The sequence below is a fragment of the Mytilus californianus genome, unplaced genomic scaffold, assembly GCF_021869535.1.
Source record: "Mytilus californianus isolate M0D057914Y unplaced genomic scaffold, xbMytCali1.0.p SCAF_3, whole genome shotgun sequence".
Taxonomy (NCBI): Eukaryota; Metazoa; Mollusca; class Bivalvia; order Mytilida; family Mytilidae; genus Mytilus; species Mytilus californianus.
In genome coordinates, this window is record NW_026262679.1 from 17,815,290 (window position 1) to 17,837,116 (window position 21,827).

The window sequence follows — 21,827 nt, forward strand, 5'->3', positions numbered from 1 at the left end:
AAAAAGGTTTAAAAATTATCAATCTCAACCTCTCTTTGGCATTATACACTTATTGTTATCAGTTATAATTATACTGTTGTTGGTCGTTCACAGCATCTGATATTAATCAAAATAAACATCAATTCGATAATTTAAAGTTTACCCTTATTTATAAAAGTAAATATCTGGTATTTGTCGAAAGGTCATGACAATTACTTCAATTGTGTATTGTATCAAGGTGATCATTAACAGAAAAAATATATTTATGGAATTTTATTTGAAAGAAAAACATTGTTTTGACCCATTCATGTTTTGTTATGGATTTTATTAAGATATATTTATATGAATTATTCAGTGCAAATAGTACTATTGAACGATTGGTAATAGCCTATTTCATATATTAATATTTGATGGATATATGTAATACAAATCGATAAGTAAAAAAAAACCCACAAAATTAAACAAAACATCTTGGAGGGTTTTCGACGAAAAACAAGGATCTTTACCAGTTGGTTCGCTCTTAATCACACAAAGATTAGACAATTTAAAACTAAATGCACCGGATGATGTATGATCAGCTATCAACACAAAATACAGATAATACATTTCTACATATGGGTACAGACAATTACAGACAACATATTAAGTTAGATACAATGCATTGGTTATTTATAAGTAGCAAACAAAATAATTATCAACAAGCATTTTTTTTTAAATATGATCTGTTGATACTTTTCCTTTGATAACAAAATAATACAATTTCACTGCCAACTGTCAACATACTTTTTAATATAGAAATTTTATTCGACAATATGACCCGTTAAATGAAAAACAGCAACATTTTTAATATAGAAATGTTATTCAACAATATCACCCGTGAACTGAAAAACAATGACATTTGAATCAGATCACGTGATTAAAAACTGTGGAAAACAACAGGTTTGTCTGATATATATTCTGAAACGCAAACAATATAAGTCATTCTGTCATTTTCTCTCAACAAGATTGTTCCTCTTAATTTAGGAACCATGATTAATTCAAATTTAAACATCTATCATTTGAACAGAGGAGATACCGAAAGAGTCAAACGAGATTCGATCTCAAGCGAAGGTGATGGAGTTTGGACACCGTCTCTTTGTACAAGTGAAAGTGAAAGTAGCTACAGTGACAGTGATGAATCTATTGCACAGGTATGTTATATCATTTAATGAAAATATCTTTAAATTGGGAGAGAATTTTATCATATATTAAAAGAATGAAGATATTTATTTTCTTCGATAAGAAATTAAATATAAATTATGAGCTAAGAAGTTTATGTTACCATATATTTAACAATTAAGCGTAGCGACAGCTTAATTTTACTTTGTTGCACAGATTTCAATGAATGATAATGGCAATTTAGCTAATTTCTTCATTATTTTTTAATATTTATTTATTGTTTTCTATTATATCTGTTATCATTTTTTAGGTTCAGTTATCGTTAGACAGACCAATAAAGAATGGATCATCTTCCAGTGATACCCATGAGAAGCCATCGCACTCTTACATAGCTATGATTTCCATGGCAATACTAAGTAAACAGAACAAGAAACTGTTACTCAATGACATATATCAATACATAATGGATAAATTCCCCTTCTACAATAACAAAGAAAAAGGATGGAGAAACAGTATACGACATAATCTTTCTCTAAACGAGTGCTTCCTGAAAAGTGGCAGGTCCAATAACGGCAAAGGCAACTATTGGTCTATTCACCTAGCATGTATAGAGGATTTTGCAAAAGGAGACTTCAGGCGTCGAAATACAAGACGAAGAGCTAGAAAAAGTTCTGTAAAAACTGCCGATGATTCATCTAAAAAATTCTACACACGGAATAATAATAGATATGTACCTATGACATTGTCGCATATTGGATTCCAACCATACTCAATCAAAGGCTCCTTAATGTATACCAAACATCACAACCCACATCAAATTATTCAATCTCCTATATCTACATTCGAAATGATAAGAACGCAATTTCCGGCAGTCATGCAGTCGTTCGGAAGCGATTCATTATTTCCCGTTTCGCAATCAGTAGGGCAATCATTCATTACACCATCCACATACTGTACGTCGTCATCATTCAGACCGAGCTCGAGTTCAGCTTTTTATTCATCTTGTCAGATACAGAAAGAGTTTTCTGATTGGTGAATAAAACTTATCTCACATTACCAAGTGTGGGTTTTAAATTTTGCTGCATTTGAATAATTGAAAATTATCAATGCAGTGTTGACTGAGTTTAGTAAAGGTACTGGTCATTTTGTATACGTCTGCAGCGTTGACTTACATAATTGTTTTGAGGAACTAAGGACAACTTTATTTTACAATGATACCGGTAAAACTACATCGTGAACGGACTCAAATGTTCTTGAGAGCTTAGACTATAGTAACAGTTTATGTATAACATTCTTGCGTTTGAAGTCAATGAATAGTGTTGGCATTTATTTGGGAATCAAGACAGACCACGTGGCATCGTTTCTTCAATTGTACATAAAATTAATAAAATTAATTTATAACATTTATATTTTTTGTTACTGTTAATGTTGATTTTTACGGAGTCTTTTCATCGTTTTTGCTATGGCATTGTCGGTTCGTTTTCGACTTATGAGTTTGATTATCTCCCTTTGGTATTCTCCGCCTCTCTTTTAATGTTGATTTTTACGGAGTCTTTTGTTCGTTTTTTTGCTTTGGCATTGTCAGTTTGTTTTCAACTTATGAGTTTGATTATCTCATTATTATAAACAGAAAAAATAAATTGTTGGAACTTTATTTGAGAGGAAAATCTGGTTTGATCCATTTATAGCTTGAATCGATTTGTAATTGTCTCTTACACAATTAGGTATTTTGATGGTTCATTTCCGATGAAATAATGCAGAGACAGCCATGATTTTGATCTTAAAAGCTGAAAAAGGTTACTGTTATCGCACATTATTATGTTTCAAGCTAACATGTTTACAAATTGTCCTTGTAACCTTTACTTTGGCTTTAGACTTTTTGATAACAGTACCCAGGTGATCATTAACAGAAAAATATATTTATGAAATTTAATTTGATAGAAAAATATTATTTTGCCCTATTCATAGCTTGTTTTGAATTTGCAAAAAATAGTTCTGTGAAATATTCAGTGCTTAAAATCGATTCGTAATTGCCTAATTTTTTGACATATTTGATGGAGATATTTTAAGTACCAGCTGATTAAACAGCAAACGAAAAACACATATTGAAATTAAAAATTAAACTTAATATCTCAGAGGGTCTTCAACGCAGGATTTTTACCTGTAGGTAAGCTCTGAATTACCAAGAAACAAGACAGTTTAAAAAATAATTGATTAGGAATATTGAAGATCATCAATCAACACCACATAAGGACAAGAAACATTAAATATGAATACTGACAATCACTGACACATGCTACGTAGGATGGAATATTTGATGGAGATTAGGTACAAATTGTACAAGACAACAAACGAACAACACAAAATAATCAAAATAAATCTAGAAAGGTCTTCCCCGTTAGACAAAGATCTTAACCAGTCTATCAGCCTCTCATCACCCAGAGATAAGACAATGTAAAAATAAATACATCGGACAGATCCACCATCAACACCAAACAAAGACAAGAAACATTTGAGTACAAACAATTATTGACAATATGTTAGGTTGATAGAATGAGATGGTTATTTATAAGAAGCACATTTGGAACCCAATATTTGAAATATGAATATACATGTAATTATCTTTTTTTTATATATCAGTTAACACTAACTAAATAGTTAGTCATAGTTCACAGTATAATAGTTTGATATTTGTATTTGTATTAGTATTTTTATTATTGAGTTTTATACTTTATGTAGTAATATGTGTATATAATGAAGGACCTTATTGAAAACTAGTCTTTGGCCTAAACGTGTTATCCGTTTGAAATAAACGAAATTATTATTGTTATAGTCATGGAAATAGTTCAGTCATATTAACATGTTGCAAAACATCACCTTGATCTTAATAGTTGTCAAAGGTTACTGTTATTGGAATTTAATATTGTTTAAACAGTTTCAAAATTGGATCAATAAAGTTTGTTTATTTTTTCCGTTATATAATATGATATCGATGTCAATAATAGCCTGTTGTTGCACTCCTAAATTTGTGAAATATAGTCTGTTCCTAAACATGTCATATATGTAGCTTTATTTTGCCCATTATAAGTATTCTTATTCTAGCGTCAATGATGCGTCTTGTCTAGACGAAATGCGCGTCTGGCGTAAAATTTTTTACCCTGGATCCATGATGCAGTTTTTTGTTAATAAATGTTGTAAATTCCCGTAGTGTCACACAAAATGTTCCTTATAGTGTTTTAAAGCGTAGTTTTGAATAATGGATGTTCACTAGTCACGATTTTGGTAAAGTTGGCGCACCGTTATGCAAAATGATATGTCGTTAAAAGATATATGGTTTTATCAAGAAAAAAAAAGCACTTTTTTTCGTTCTCAAAATTCTCCTTAATGTTTTAATAAATAAGAAATAAATCGACAATAAATCGTACATTTCTGGAACTTCCGGTATTTTTGTTTATATTTCCGACGGGAGTTGCACTTTGCCGACGATTGTTTCATTCCCACTTTTTATAGCGTTTTGATACTTTTTCTATATTTTATACACGTTTTTGAACTATTTTATATGATTGAATTTTGCATATAGTTTTAAGAGTGGCGAAGCTTAAGTCTGGGTTTAATTCGCCGAGGAAGAAAAGGAAACTTAACGCTATTGTAAAAGGGTAGATCAGATGGACATTTAACCGAAATTTGGACCACCAGTATGCTTCCAATTTTCGTGCACCTTATACAATACCAAACATGTCAAACGTAATACACGAAGAAGTGATTGACGAGGATGACATTAACATTACAGCAAATACTGTTATTGGGAGAAAAAGTAGGAGAGTTGTAGAGTAAATGTTTTAGCTGACACTCTGGACTTTAAAATGTGTGGCAATCCTCTACATTTAAAACATGCAGTAAACATAAATGAGTGTGGTTTAGGGTTCATTCTGAAAGTAATGTGTATGAACCAAAATTATAAGCACCTAAACCAACCGGCAAACGGCATGGAAGAATTTGTGATATCAACAGTAAAGTTGCACTAGGTAATTATAATAATTACTGCACACAATAAATAATATCATTGTACAGTTAAATCTTGATAATTTGGTGCATACAGGAACACGACCCATGTCTGACCAATCACTTTTACAATGTTTACAGTCCCAGCAGTATATTTTCGATGACATATAAATTTGCATTCTGCACTTATATATCTTAAGATTGTTTGATCTGAATATCTTAAATAGTCTGAATTATCCTGACCAACCCCCAATTCAATGTTATATACTTATGACTATTTAATGATATACGCTATACGTATCAGTGCTCAATAATTATCAAAAATTTAAAGTTTCAGCTCATTTCCTTTATTCTATCTATATTTTTCAATCTACATTATAAAGATGTCACAAGTTATTTGAAAGATGCCTGATAAGTAGCAAGAAGTTATTTAAAGCAAAATGTCAAGTTAAACATGAGCCCTAATTTTTTTGGTAAATAATAATACATTGCCTGATTATTTAAAGTCTGTTAAAATTCTTTATTTTTCCTAAAAAAATGAATCATATATTGTTGATCATTTATATAAAGATTTATTATTCCTGTGACTCATTTTAAACTGCATACTGGAATTTTTTCTGTAGAAGCCCTGAATAGTGATGCATCATGTCTTATATAGGGTTAAATTACTTAGGGGTGGATTTTACATAAATAAATAAAATCGTATAATAAAAAAGCAAAATGAGGTTGTTAGATTTGATTATGCCTTTTTACTTTTACTGTTAAGGTGATTCGGGTGTCTTCCTCCATTTTGGATCTCGACGTAGCAGATAACGTTGGTCTAGATATTTCATGAAATGTGCAAATTTTGAGAGTAGTATGTAATTTATGTAAAAGACTTTTGATGTAAATATAGAAAATTGTGTGTTTTATCATAATTACTGCTGTAATTTCTCAAAAACACCTTATTTGTGTTTAATTAGATTTTTTTCAACTTTGCCACATAAGGGGAGATAACTCAGATAAAGTAATTTTTACAATAGAAAGTGTTGTGAATTTACCTATTTTGATATGTAGCAAGAAAACAAGTTCGGTGACCCCATTTTTTCTTTTTCTTATATGAAAGCATCTTATAAGAGCTATCTTCTCACATTTTATCTTAAAGTTCTACCAAGTAGTTTTCTTTTTATCACACAAAATTTGATTTTCCATGCATAATCTATACAAAATCTGACAATTTTGCACAACCTCTAGCATGAAAATAAGTTCGGTGACCCATACTTTTTATTATATTTTTGAAAAAAGTATGATAAAAACTTCATTTTTGACAAATTATCAAAAAAATCTGTCAATTTTAATTAAGACGCCCCAGCCACCTTAAGTCTGTTTTTTGTGATATCAATTTGACATGACTCTGAACTTATGCATCCCCTCATACATTGAACGACAAAATTATTTTATTTCTACCTGTGTGACGTCAAAAGAGCGATTCTACGTCAAAGTTAATGTTAATCTAACCATGTGTCTGTCAAGATAAGGATTCGGTCCAAGTACTTAAAATCTTTCAATCCTTTATGGGTGGAATTTACATATATAAATAAAATCGCATAATAAAAAAGCAAAATGAGGTTGTTAGATTTGATGTATGCCTTTTTGTGCTTCTTTGTTTGTTTTTATAATGATTAAGATGATAACACAATGTTGACGGCTGTACCCCTATTTTTGACATTTTTACCTATTGTGTCTGTTTGTTTTGTTCACGCATCGTTGTCAATATAATGGAATTTGATATAACTGTCATACAAGTGAGAGGTTTAGCTAGCTATAAAACCATGTTCAATCCACCATTTTCAACATAAGAAAATGCCTGTACCAAGTCGAGAATATGACAGTTGTTATCCATTCGTTTGATGTGTTTGAGCTTTTGATTTTGTCATTTGATTAGGGACTTTCCTTTTTGAATTTTCCTCGGAGTTCGGTATTTTTGTGATTTTACTTTTTACTACAAAACTGATAATCCATGAAGGCATATATATAAAATTCAAGATTGTTTGACATAAATCATTTCAGTTACATGTAAGTAGCAGAAAAGATTCTAAAAGAATGTTAATAATACATGTACATTATATACATGTCTAATGTTCAATTGTTTGCAAATGCTTTGCACAGTGATCATTTTAGTATGTCATTAAAATAACAAAATTGTTTAGTGAAAGCTCATACTATCCAAATATTTAAAACACATATAAGATACATTAGCCTTTTCTGAAAACTAATCCAGCACCGATAATTATGGAGTATGGTCAGGGCCTGGGCTATGTCCAATTGTTTGCAAATGCTTTGCACAGTGATCATTTTAGTGTGTCATTAAAATAACAAAATTGTTTAGTGAAAGCTCACACTATCCAAATATTTTAAACACATATAAGATACATTAGCCTTTTCTGAAAACTTATCCAGCACCGGTAATTATTGAGTATGATCAGGGCCTGGGCTAGGGAGTTTCATTTATGCATGTTTAATCATTTTCAAAAAGTCCTGATTATCTATACTAGCCATTTAACAGCCTATACCATCTCTTTATCTACATATGTAATTATATTTTACAATTACAGAAAAAGATTGTCCTAAAAGACCAAACCTTTGATATGGTTTTTATGTTATAGCATATAATGTGCATGTATGACACTACTAACTTGTACATGTAGAAAGGTTTCAATTCATTATGAGTGTGAAAAAACCCAGTGTTCCCTACAATCAAATTTAAGTTAGGCAGTCAGTTGGCAACACTTTCTGAAGTCATGGGACTTAGTGGCCATGCAGGGTGTGTACATGAAACCTACATGTACTGTTTTTATGGACATAAGTTATAGGACATCAAGTTTCTACCGTTTTAAATAAGAGGACAGCAACTTATTGTCCTAGCATAAAAAAGAACAAAACATGTATATGACCACCCTGCCTTATTCCATTTCTTTGTTCACTTCTACAAGATATAGAATTAACTGCTTAAAATTCATAACATCTGCAACTATTCAGTAAAAAGTGCTCCCCAGACTTCATGAAGAGTAAAATAACAAAAATACCGAACTCCAAGGAAAATTCAAATCGGAAAGTCCCTTATCAAATGGCAAAATCAAAAACTGAAACACAGCAAACGAATGGAAAACAACTGTCATATTCTCGACTTGGTACAGGCATTTCCTTATGTAGAAAATGGTGGATTAAATCTAGTTTTATAGCTAGCTAAACCTCTCACTTGTATGACAGTTGCAAAAAAATCCATTATATTGACAAAAATATGTGAACAGAACAAACAGACATAACAGGTAAAAATGTCAAAAATAGGGGTACAGCCGTCAACATTGTGTTATAATCTTAATCACTATAAAAACCAACAGATGTTTCAACAAAGAAAAACAAAATGGCATATAGACAAAGCACATCAGCAAAAATGAAAAACAAGAATACAAAAAATGAGCACAGCACAACAACACAATGGTGGGATGCAGTATAACCAAAAGACACATAACAAAACACAGGCACAGTCATCTTTTATAAAGTTTTTTTTAGTTGTAACCATATTGTAACTGATAATTATATGGATAGATTTTCCTCAAAATTTGCCATTATATGAGGAAATTGATATTTATAGATACTTTTCTGTCTAATATACATATTTCTTCTGCTCTTAATATAAAGCTCCGTGATTTAAGATCTGAAATGCTGAAAACGTGATTTTTAGTCAATAAGACAAACACTATCGGAAAATCAAGATGTTTTCCATTAACAGATGGACAACTTCAGAAGAATGAGCTGGACACACGTTTATTTTAGACATTAAAGCCCATTTTATAAATTTTATATTATCATAATCCCTTTTAATAATTATATATCATAATAGGAAATATATCATTTTCATGACTGACTCTAAATATATGTGAGTGTCACTGTGATTATATATTATTATGGACGGGATAACTGAGAATTATAATATTTAGCTTCGATCATTAAACCTTCAGATGAATGCAGTCCTAACCTGTACAAAAAGTAATTTGATGCAGACTGGCTGACTGCTCTCCAAGTTAACTTGGAAAATTTTAAGCAGGGAAGCAAGTTAACTTCGTGCGTCGTAGACCAAACCTATGTCTGCTTCTTCAGGACTCGAGCTGACATATTAACAAGCCTAATCCAGTCCAGACCTGTGGACATGTCTGCTCCAGACCAGACCTCTCGACAGGCCTGCGTTTGAACGGTCCTGAGAATAGGTCAGCTCCTGATCAAACCTAAGGATAGTTCTGTCTTTGACATATTGTCGTGTTGAAGACTTTTGATATCGGACCTGACCTTTGATTATATAAACGATAATAGTATTGTTCTATTTTCCAGTACAGCAAAAGATTATACTTTTTAACGAAGTGACTCTCTATATTTATATTATAATTTCTGTTTTTTATTTCTTGTATGAATAAAATAAATGGCTATAAACTTTTGTTCTTGTTGATTGACAAATAAACATCTTTAAACAAAGGAGAGTTTTTTTTTTATTTGAAGACGGATAAAAAGTTTATCCAATGCATTGGAAACATATTTTCATACGATGTGATATTCACAACATTGTTTAATTGGCTCGTTTCCTATTCTTACAGTTTCCTCCTAAATATATTTTATGCACTACATGAATTTTTCATAGTAATTCACTTCGTTTGCCTTGGATTCACGATTATATTTTCGACGGAATGTTCGAACGAAAGTTGTATAGTGACCGGATTTAAAATGTGTGATATAAGCTTGTACATTTCGTCAATTTCCAATCTCCGGCACAGAGTTCCATACGTCTTCACAATGCTTTACTAATAATTTTGTTATACGAACCGGTCTTAGATATGAAAACTACTGATTTTTGTTGACAGTTAGATATTTGGAATAAAAATAGGACATGCTGGCATTCAACATTGATGCAGAATACATTTTGTAGTCATGGTGTTCCAATATTGCAATCATTAGTATAATTTTATGCACCCTGAGTTAACACATATACTGAAAATTGATTAACGAGAATACATTGTTTTCATAATAAAGTGCAAAAATTGTCAGTTTTGGTTGATAAGGTTAAATATATTTGCTATACGAACTAGCTTAAGATATGAAAACTACTGAATTTTTGCGACATTTAAATATTTTGAAAAAAAGAGGACATGCTGGCTCTCAAACTTGATGCAGACAACATTTTGTAGTCCCTGTGATCCAATATTGCTGTCATTTGTATTATATAATCAATTATGATTTAACAAATAAACTGATTTATGATACGCGCCTACATAGTTTTCATAATAAAATGCAAATATGATCTGTTTTGGTTAAAGCGGTAAAATATTTTTTGTTATACAAACCAGCCTGAAATATGAAAACTACTGATTTTTGATGACGGTTTGATATTTTGAATAAAAAGAGGACATGCTGGCACTAAAAACTGATGCGGACAACATTTTGTAGTCATTGTGGTCCAATATTGCTGTCATTTGTATTATACAATCCATCCTGAGTAAATAAATATACTGATTAATGATACGCGCCAATAAATATGGTCAGTTTTGGTAGAAGCGGTCAAATATTTTTTTCCCTATTTTTTACAGTCTCTAAATATATTCAATGCACTACATGCATTTTTCATGGTAATTCACTTTTTTGCCTTGGATTCACGATTATATTTTCGACGGAATGTTCGAACGAAAGTTGTATAGTGCACGGATTTAAAAGGTGTGATATACATTTGAACCTTCTCGTTAATTTCCAATCTCCGGCACAGATTTCATATCCGAGTCATACGTGTTTCGCAATACTTCAATAAAATGTTTGTTTTACGAAAAAACCTAAGATATGAAAACTACTGATTTTTCGTTACGGTTTTATATCTTCAATAAAAAAAAGAACATACTGAACTCAAAATTGATGCGGACAAAATTTTGTAGTCATTGTGTTCCAATATTGCTGTCATTTGTAGTATATAATGCATCTTGAATTAATAAATATGGTCTGTTTTGGTTGATGAGGTCAAATATTTTTGTTTTACAAACCAGACTGAGATATGAAAATATATGACTTTTGGTGAGTGATTCAATATTTTGAATAAAAAGAGGACATACTGGAACTCTAAGTTGATACAGAAAAAGAAACAGTAGAAATCAGGGCACTCTAAATAAAATACAATAAACAAAGACATTTAAAAATGTATTATAAATCGATGTAGAGCGGTCCTCGTCACAACTTATAAGAGTTGAGCAGACCAGCCAAAAAGTTAACTTAAGATCTGGTCTTGTTCAATCGGAATTGTCAAAATCGAAGTTAACTTATAGCAGAGCTGGTTCAAAAGTTAACTGTTTGATAGTCATAAAAACAGTCCTAGAACCAAGTCTGCTCTTCAAGTTAACTTGATTGTGGCCCTAGGACCGGTCGGAACAGTCCTAAAACCTGTCGCATGTTAACTTTGACCAGTCAAAATGACCGATGAGCAAGTTAACTTACTGTACAGACTAAACATGCACCCATCTGTATATTATTATAGAAGCTATAACATTTTTTAACAACTAAAATTTTAAAATAAAAGTTGTATATGACAATATATACATTTATTGCTACATTTACACATTTTTTTGCAATTTTTGATTTTACTACTCTTCAACTTCGTTATTGATTTAGGCTTCACACTGGTTTGATTCGATTTTCACTGTCGATTCTTATGTAGACTAAACTCACATCTGACGTATTGAATTATAAGCCTTTATAAGTTTATAAGTTCCCTTTTGTACCAATAAAGCTTGTCCATTTTAAAGATATTAAGACTTAAACATCTGTACCGTCTACTTAGCATGTGGTGTTAGCGATAGTGTATTGTCTAAGACAAATTTACATATCAGTACGAACATTTCATCGGTTAACCAGATATCAATGGGACATGCAAATTCCCTCTTCCCAAGTTAAAAAAGACCTTTATTAACTTACAAATAAGTTTGCACTAATTTTTAAAATATTGTTATAATACAGCTATAAAAATCGGTTTACTTTAGAGATCTATTAAGGTAGATGGGAGTTCTAAATAAATATTGATTGATCGTTTTTGATAATTCGCAAAGTGTATTTAAATCATGTTTTTTTTTTCAAAAATATAATACAAGGGTCAGTCACGGGGCTCTTTTACAAGCTTCAGATTTTCTGTAGATTGTGCATAGAAAACCCAATTTTGTGGAATAGAACTACAATCAAACGATAGAATTTTAAAACAAAATATGAGAAGATAGCTTTTAAAATGTGCTTTCAGGAAATAAAAGCAAAATTGGGCTCATGGGACTCGTTTTACTCGCTACAAAATAATTAAGGTAAATTTATTACTCTCTTATGAAAGTAACGTTATCTGAGTTATTTCCATTTATATGGCAAAGTGGAAAACATTTAATTAAAGAAAAAAATATTCTGTTTTTAAAAAAAATCAATCGTATGATAAAACACATTATTTTCTTTATTTAAATGAATAGTCTTACAAATGAATTCCATTTTTCTAATAAAATTTGCACATTTCATTTAAGATCTAGACATATTAATTTCTGCTATTTTACAGTCTAAGATGGCCATAAACACCCGATCTACCTAAATGTGGAAGTATAATAAACGCATCATAGATATCAGGATTGATATTGTGTACGCAAGGCACAGTTTTATCTGTAAGAATTTAATAAAAAGCGAAAATTTGTCTCCAAATTTTTACTACAATTTCATTTTCAAACCAAACAAGTTTCAAAATTATCATTCTAACCCTTTATTTGGCCTTATACACTTCTTAATATCAGTTATAAATATACTATTGTTGATCGCTCACTGCATCTGATATTAATTAAGATAAACATCAATATATCAATTCGTTTGTCTATAGTTTGCCCTTATTTATAAACATTAATATGTGGTATTTGTCGAAAGGTCATAATAAGCATGATAAGGTCATAAAAGTTACTTACATTGTTTATTGTATCAAAGTGATCATAAACAGAAAAACATATTTATGGAATTTTGTTTGAATGAAAAATATTGTTTTAACCCATTCATATTTTGTTATGAATTTTATAAAGAATATTTTTATGAAATATTCAGTGCAAATACAACTATTGACCCATTGGTAATAGCCTATTTACATATATTCATATTTGATGAATATATGTATACAAATTGATAAGACAAGAAAAAAAATAAAAATAAATAAAACATCTCGGAAGGTTTTCAACGAAAAACAAGGTTCTTTACCAGTTGGTTCGCTCTTAATCACACAGAGATTAGACAATTTGAAATTAAATGCATCGGATTATGTTTGATCAGCTATCAACACCAAATACAGATAATAAATTGTTACACATGGGTACAGACAATCACAGAAAACATATTAAGTTAGATGCAATGCACTGGTTATTTATAAGTAGGTGATACTTATTTGTATCTTTTAAACACAAATATTTAAGTATGAATATATATGTTATTATTTATTTTCATATCAGTAAGAAGTGAAAGTATCCAAGTGAGAACAGGAATTCTAAATAGTTAAATGTCCTAAATATTGACCCTTGTTTAGAATCATGGTGTTAAAAAAGATGACAATTAATGTACCAAAATGAAAATCATATGTTTGATACACTGAATAAAATAGCTCCTGTATTACCATTTCTGAGGACGTTGATGTTTAGAAATTGGCCTTCATACCGAATGGTAATGAAGAGGTAGTAACCTAATTGTCATACTAAGAGACAAAGTGACATTAGACATTAGAAACAGAGGAAGGGCGGTCATATATTTAGCGTTGACGCGACTAACTTATTGAATTCAGCAGGTACAAAATGCCAAGTGGTACGTGAGCTAATGATTTCAATAGGCGTCTGTAGGCAATGTCGTCATCGCTGTAAAAAAAAGGCAACAGTAGTATACCGCTGTTCAAAAGTCATAAAGAGATTGAGAGAAAACAAATATGAGTTACAAACTAAAACCGAGCGAAATTTGCCTAAATATATCCTCTGAAAATACTTGGCCAATTTTCACTGAACTTGGCCATAATTATTCTTAGGGCAATAAGATTGGGAGGCGTTTCGATTTTGCCTGCCAACCTACTTACATGGCCGCAGTTATAAAAGATAAATCACAGGATTCAAATGCATATATATATATATATATATATATATATACAAGTCTAAATTGAAAACAACGTTCAAACCTATGATTGCGTTGGATAAAAACCGCAATTTTCATACGTGTGCATGCAAAACAAATTTCTTGGTAGAGGGGTCTAAATACAGCACAAACAACATTTTCCAAAAGACCAAATGAGTGAAAAAGTATATTTTAACAAAACGCATTTGACTAGCATATATATATATATATATACAGATTCATTTATTACACCTTGTGATCCGTTTATTTGGCAATCGCCAATGGCAGTCAGCAGGGTTTAAGAACATTTGTTGTTCGACCTGTTAGTCAAATGCGTTTTGTTAAAATATACTTTTTCACTTTTTTGGTCTTTTAGAAAATGTTGTTTGTGCTGTATTTAGACCCCTCTAACAAGAAATTTGTTTTTGGATGCACACGTATAAAAATTGCGGTTTTTATCCAACGCAATCATGGGTTTGAACGTTGTTTTCAATTTAGACTTGTTTATATATATATATATATATATATATATATATATATTATAAACTAGTATTTCACAGTATATGGAAATGGTTCATTCCTGGTAAAATATTGCAAAGAACACATGATCTTGATCTTTAAGAATGTAAAATGTTACTATCATTGAACTTGTATAATACTCCAATAAAGATATTGTTACGTTAAAAAAGAATAATACTCCAACTGTTTAGTAATTTCATCCATAAAATTTGTTTATTCGTTTGTTTATATAATGCGATGTCGATAACAGCCTGTTGTTTGATTTGCCAGCATTGATATTTTAAAGGCGTAATTTTTCCACGTTTTACAGGACTGTAACTAATAGAAATAAACTGACAATAGATACCAGGATTACAGTTTTGTACGCCAGACGCGCGTTTCGTCTATAAAAGACTCATCAGTGACGCTGAAAAAGTTAAAAGGGCCAAATAATGGAAGCTAACACTCTGAATTCAAGAATGTATTGGTATTGATTTCGTAAATAATAAACAAAACATGTAGATGTCTCACCTGAATTTCTATGTTTTTTTCAAATTTTATTGCATTGTGGAGCGTTCACAAAGCCCACACATGTCTGGTGTTACCGTTTGACGATGGAATTGTAATAAAGACGACAAACTGTAAAAGTTCAAACGACAAGGAAAAAGTTTCACCGCAATTTCAATTTTTGAGATTTTTATCCCGCACTAGCTAGCTATAAAAACAAAATATAATCCACCATTTTCTACATGAGAAATGCCTGTACAAAGTCAGGAATATGACAGTTGTTTTTCATTCGTTTGATGTGTCTGAGATTTTGATTTTGCCATTTGATAAAGGACTTTCCGTTTTGAATTTTCCTGGGAGTTCGGTATTTTTTTATTTTACTTTATAATGGTTTTAATTGAACGCTTCTTTCTTTCATTTTGCATGAGAAGGCAAAAACCTTAACTATAATAGTTTAAGTTTTTTGGTTGTAAAGCTACAGTTTACTGTAGGAATTTTTCGTTTACCAAGCTCTACTTCTTTCTATTAGGTCTTCATATTTTTCTTTCTTTTTGTACTCTTGGCGTCAATATTATTATTTTCAAACAAAATAATTATTATCAAGCATTTTTCTTAAAATGTGATATGTTGATACTTTTCTTTTGATAACAAATCAATACAATTTTCACTGCCAACTGTCAACATACTTTTTCATATAAAAATGTTATTCAACAATATGACCCGTTAAATGAAAAACAACATACTTTTCAATATAAAAATGTTATTCAACAATATGACCCGTTAAATGAAAAACAATGACATTTGAATCAGATCACGTGATTAAAAACTGTGAAAAACAACAGGTTTGTGTGATATATATATATCTGAAACGCAAACAATTTAAGTCATTCTGTCATTTTCTCTCAACAAGATTGTTCCACCCAATTTAGGAATCATGATGAATTCACATTTAAACATCTATCATTTAAACAGAGGAGATACCGAAAGAGTCAAACGAGATTCTATCTCAAGCGAGGGTGATGGAGTTTGGACACCGTCTCTTTGTACAAGTGAAAGTGAAAGTAGCTACAGTGACAGTGATGAATCTATTGCACAGGTATGTTGTATCATTAAATGAAAATAGCTTTAAATTGGGAGAGGAATTTTATCATATATTAAAAGAATAAAGATATTTATTTTCTTAGATATCAAATTAATATAAATCAAAGACTAAGAAGTATATGTATCTATATATTTGACAATTAAGCGTAGCTACAGCTCAATTTTACTTTGTTGTACAGATTTCAATGAAGGATAATGGCGCTTTAACTGATTTCTTCATTATTTTCTAATATTTATCTGTTGTTTTATTTTCTATTATATTTGTTATCATTTTTTTTAGGTTCAGTTATCGTTAGACAGATCAATAAAGAATGGATCATCTTCCAGTGATACCCATGAGAAGCCATCGCACTCTTATATAGCTATGATTTCAATGGCAATACTGAGTAAACCAAACAGGAAACTGTTACTCAATGACATATATCAATACATAATGGATAATTTTCCCTTCTTCAATAACAAAGAAAAAGCATGGAGAAACAGTATACGGCATAATCTTTCTCTAAACGAGTGCTTCCTGAAATGTGGTAGGTCCAATAATGGCAAAGGCAACTATTGGTCTATTCACTTAGCATGTATAGCGGATTTTTCAAAAGGAGACTTCAGGCGCCGAAATGCAAGACGAAGAGCTAGAAAAAGTTCTGTAAAAACTGCCGATGATTCATCTAATAAATTCTACACACGGAATAATAATGGATATGTACCTATGACATCATCGCAAATTGGATTCTACCCATACTCATACAAAGAATCCTTAATGCATACCAAACCTCATAACCCACATCAAATTATTCAGTCTCCTGTATCTACATTCGAAATGATAAGAACGCAATTTCCGGCAGTCATGCAGTCGTTCGGAAGCGATTCATTATTTCCCGTTTCGCAATCAGGAGGACAATCATGCATTACACCATCCACATACTGTACGTCGTCATCATTCAGACCGAGCTCGAGTTCAACGTTTTATTCATCTTGTCAGATACAGAAAGAGGTTTCTGATTGGTGAATAAAACGTATCTCACATTACCAAGTGTGGGTTTTAAATTTTGCTGCATTTGAATAATTAAAAATTATCAATGCAGTGTTGACTGAGTTTAGTAAAGATACTTGATAATTTGTATACGTCAGCAGCGTTGACTTACATAATTGCTTTGAGGAACTAAGGACAACTTTATTTTTCAATGATACCGGTAAAACTACATCGTAAACGGACTCAAATGTTTTTGAGAGATTGGACAATAGGAACAGTTTATGTATAAAATTCTTGCGTTTGAAGTCAATGAATACTGTTGTCATTTATCTTGGAATCAAGACAGACCACGTGGTATCGTTTCTACAACTGTACATAAAAATCAATAAAATTAATTTATAACATTTATATTTTTTGTTACTGTTAATGTTGATTTTTAAGGAGTCGTTTCATCTTTTTTGCTATGGCATTGTCAGTTCGTTTTCGACTTATGAGTTTGATTATCTTCTTTTGGTATCTTCCGCCTCTCTTTTAATGTAGATTGTTTACGGAGTCTTTTGTACGTTTTTTTGCTATGGCATTGTCAGTTTGTTTTCGACTTATGAGTTTGATTAATTCCCTTTGGTATATTCCGCCTTTCTTTTGTTGTTCATTCACTGCATCTGATCTTATTCAAGATAAAGATCAATTCGCTAATTTAAAGTTTGCCCTTATTTATCAACCATAGGATCTGATATTTGTTTAAAATCATTTAAAGATGCAATTAAAACGGTACTAATTAGTGTTTACATGGTGCGATGATTTCAAAAGTACAGACACTTATATTGTGTACTGTAATTAGGTTATCAAAAACAGAAAAAATAAATTGTTGGAATTTTATTTGATAGGAAAATATGGTTTGATCCATTATTGCTTGGACCGATTTGTAATTGTCTATTACACAATTAGGTATTTTGATGGTTCATTTCTGAAGAAATAATGCAAAGACAGCCATGATTTTGATCTATAAAGCTGAAAAAGGTTACTGTTATCGCACATTATTATTTTTCAAGCTAGCATGTTTACAAATTGTCCTTGTAACCTTTACTTTGGCTTTATAGACTTATTGATAACAGTACATACAATTACATTGTTTATTGTACCCAGGTGATCATTAACATAAAAACATATTTATGAAATTTAATTTGATAGAAAAATATTATTTTGACCCATTCTTAGCTTGTTTTGAATTTGCAAAAAGTAGTTCTGTGAAATATTCAGTGCTTAGAATCTATTCGTAATTGCCTACTGTTTTGACATATTTGATGGAGATTGATTTGATTAAGCACCAGCTGATTAAACAGCAAACGAAAAACACAAATCTAAATTAAAAATTAAACTTAACATCTCGGAGGGTCTTCAGCGAAAGATTTTTACCTGTAGGTAAGCTCTGAATTACCAAGAAACAAGACAGTTAAACAATAAATGATGAGGAATATTGAAGATCATCAATCAACACCAAATAAGGACAAGAAACATTAAAATATGAATACTGACAATCACTGACACATGCTAAGTAGGATGGAATATTTGATGGAGATATTAGGTACAAATTGTACAAGACAACAAACGAACAACACAAAATAAACACAATTAATCTAAAAGGTCTTCCTCGTTAGACAAAGATCTTAACCAGTCTATCAGCCACTCATCACCCAGAGATAAGACAATGTGAAAATAAATGGATCGGACAGATCCAACATCAACACCAAAAAAAGAAACATTTGAGTACAAACAATTACACATATACTGACAATATGTTAGGTTGATGGAATGAGATAGTTATTTACAAGAAGCACATTTGGAACCCAATATTTGAAATACGAATATACATGTAATTATCTTTTTTTATATATCAGTTAGCACTAACTAAATAGTTAGTCATAGATCACATGCTTCAAATACATAAGTATGTATCATATAGTTCACAGTATAATAGTTTGATATTTGTATTAGTATTTTTATTATTGAATGTTTTACTTTATGTAGTAATATGTGTATCCGTTTGAAATAAAGGAAATTAGTATTTTTATAGTCATGGAAATAGTTCAGTCATATTGACATGTTGCAAAACATCACCTTGATCTTAATAGTTGTAAAAGGTCACTGTTATTGAAATTTAATATTGTTTAAACAGTTACAAAATGGGGATCAATAAAGTTTGATTATTCTTGCCGTTACATAATATGATATCGATGTCAATAATAGCCTGTTGTTGCACTCCTAAATTATTGAAATAAAGTCTGTTCCTAAACATGTTGTATATTGTATATGTAGCTTTATTAGCCCTTTCTAACTATTCTTATTCGAGCGTCAATGATGAGTCTTGTGTAGACGAAATGCGCGTCTGGCGTTAAATTTTATATTTTCATCCTGGTATCCATGATGAGTTTATTGTTAATATATGTTGTAAATTCCCGTAGTGTCACACAAAATGTTCCTTGTAGTGTTTTAAAGAGTAGTTTTGAATTATGGATGTTCGCTAGTCACGATTTTGGCAAAGTTGGCGCACCCTTATGCAAAATGATATGTCGTAAAAAGATCTATGGTTTTATCAAGAAAAAAGGGCCTTTTTTTTCGTTTTCAGAATTCTCCTTAATGTTTCTTAAAAAATAAATAAGAAATTAATCGACAATAAAATGTACATTTTCGGAACTTCCGGTATTTTTGTTTACATTTCCGACGAATGTTTCACTCCTACTTTTATAGCGTTTGATACTTTTCTATATTTTATACACGTTTTTGAACTATTTTATATATTTGAATTTTGCATATCGATTTAAGAATGGGGAAGCTTAAGTCTGGATTTAATTCGCCAAGGAAGAAAAGGAAACTGAAATCTATTAGAAAAGGGTAAATGAGAAGGACATTTAACCAAAATTTGGACCACCAGTATGCTTCCAATTTTCGTGCACCTTATTCAATACCAAACATGTCAAACTTAATTCACGAAGAAGTGATTGACGAGGATGACATTAATATTACACCAAATACTGATGTTGGGAGAAAAGGCAGAAGAAATGTAGAGTTAGGTGTTTTAGCTGACAATCTGGACTGTGAAATGTGAGTCATTCCTCTACATTTAAAATATGCAGTAAACATAAATTATAGTGGTTTAGGGTCCATTCTTAAAGTAATGTGTATGAACAAAAAAAATATAAGCACCTAAACAATGTACCAACCGGCAAGCGGCATGGAAGAATTTGAGATATCAACAGTAAAGTTGCACTAGGTAATAATAATGAGTACTGCACACAATAAAAACTTTCAATGTACAGTTAAATCTTGATAGATTGGTGCATACAGGAAGACGACCCATGTCTAACCAATCACTTTTACAATGTTCACAGTCCCAGCAGAGTATTTTCGATGACATATAAATTTGCATTCTGCACTTATATATCTTAAGATAGTTTGATCTGGATATGTTAAGTAGTCTGAATTATCCTGACCAACCCCCAATTCAATGTTTTATATTTATGACTATTTTAATGATATACACTATGTATCAGTGCTCAATAGTTATGAGAATTTAAAGTTTCAGCTCATTTCTTTTATTCTATCTATATTTTTATATCTACATTATAAAGATACAGCAAGTTATTTTGAAAGATGCCTGACAAGTAGCAAGAAGTTATTTAAAGCAATATGTCAAGTTAAAAATGATCCCTAATTTTGTTTGTATATAACCATGCATGTCTCATTATTTAGACTCTGTTGAAATTTTTTATTTTTGCTACAAAAATGAATCATATATTGTTGATCATTTATATAAAGATTCATTATTCCTGTGACTCATTTTAAACTGCATACTGGAATTTTTTCTGTAAAATGCGCTAAATAGTGATGCATCATGTCTTATATAGGTGCAAATTACTACAAAACTGATAATCCATGAAGAGCATTATGTAAAATTCAAGATTGTTTGACACAAATTATTTCAGTTACATGTAAGTAGCAGAAAAGGTTCTAAAGGCATGTTAATAATGCATGTACATCATATACATGTCTAAAGTCCAATTGTTTTCAAATGCTTTGCACAGTGATCATTTAAGTGTTTAGTAAAAGCTCATACTATCAAAATACTTTAAACACATATAAGACATATAAGCCTTTTCTGAAAACTTATTCAGCTCTGGTAATTATTGAGCATTGGTCAGGGCCTGGGTTAGGGAGTATCATTTATGCATGTTTAATCATTTTCAAAAAGTCCAGGTTATCTATACAAGCCATTTAACAGCCCATACCATCCCTTTATCTACATATGTAATTATATTTTACAATAACAGAAAAAGATTGTCCTAAAAGACCAAACCTTTGATATCCTATTTATGTTATAGCATATAATGTGCATGGATGACACAACTAACTTGTACATGTAGAAAGGTTTCAATTCATTATGAGTGTGAAA

The 21,827-nt window shown here is 30.8% G+C and overlaps 1 protein-coding gene and 2 long non-coding RNA genes across 3 annotated transcripts in view; 2 read left to right on the forward strand and 1 right to left on the reverse strand.

Moving 5' to 3' along the window:
- Positions 1–1,603: 1,603 nt before the first annotated feature.
- Positions 1,604–21,827, reverse strand: part of LOC127734043 (uncharacterized) — a 29,748-nt gene continuing 9,524 nt past the window's right edge. The window contains exons 2-3 of the long non-coding RNA XR_007997366.1: positions 16,976–17,111; positions 1,604–1,735 (exon numbers count right to left, since the gene is read on the reverse strand). This is a non-coding gene — a long non-coding RNA (uncharacterized LOC127734043). The remainder of the gene's footprint in view (positions 1,736–16,975; positions 17,112–21,827) is intronic.
- LOC127734042 (uncharacterized) lies at positions 2,174–17,785 on the forward strand. Its single transcript, XR_007997365.1, has 2 exons — positions 2,174–2,270; positions 17,511–17,785. It is a non-coding gene; the product is annotated as an uncharacterized LOC127734042 (long non-coding RNA).
- Positions 16,165–17,785, forward strand: LOC127734041 (forkhead box protein I3-like). The gene is made up of 2 exons (XM_052243595.1): positions 16,165–16,402; positions 16,688–17,785. The coding sequence occupies exons 1-2, from the start codon at positions 16,241–16,243 to the stop codon at positions 17,411–17,413; spliced, it is 888 nt and encodes a 295-aa protein (XP_052099555.1). The 5' UTR covers positions 16,165–16,240; the 3' UTR covers positions 17,414–17,785.

Bases quoted from the DNA above. Each gene is read 5' to 3' on its own strand.
- LOC127734041 (XM_052243595.1), top strand. From the start codon at position 16,241: ATGATGAATTCACATTTAAACATCTATCATTTAAACAGAGGAGATACC. The intron at 16,403-16,687 runs GTATGTTGTATC...CATTTTTTTTAG, and splicing joins GTGATGAATCTATTGCACAG to GTTCAGTTATCGTTAGACAG.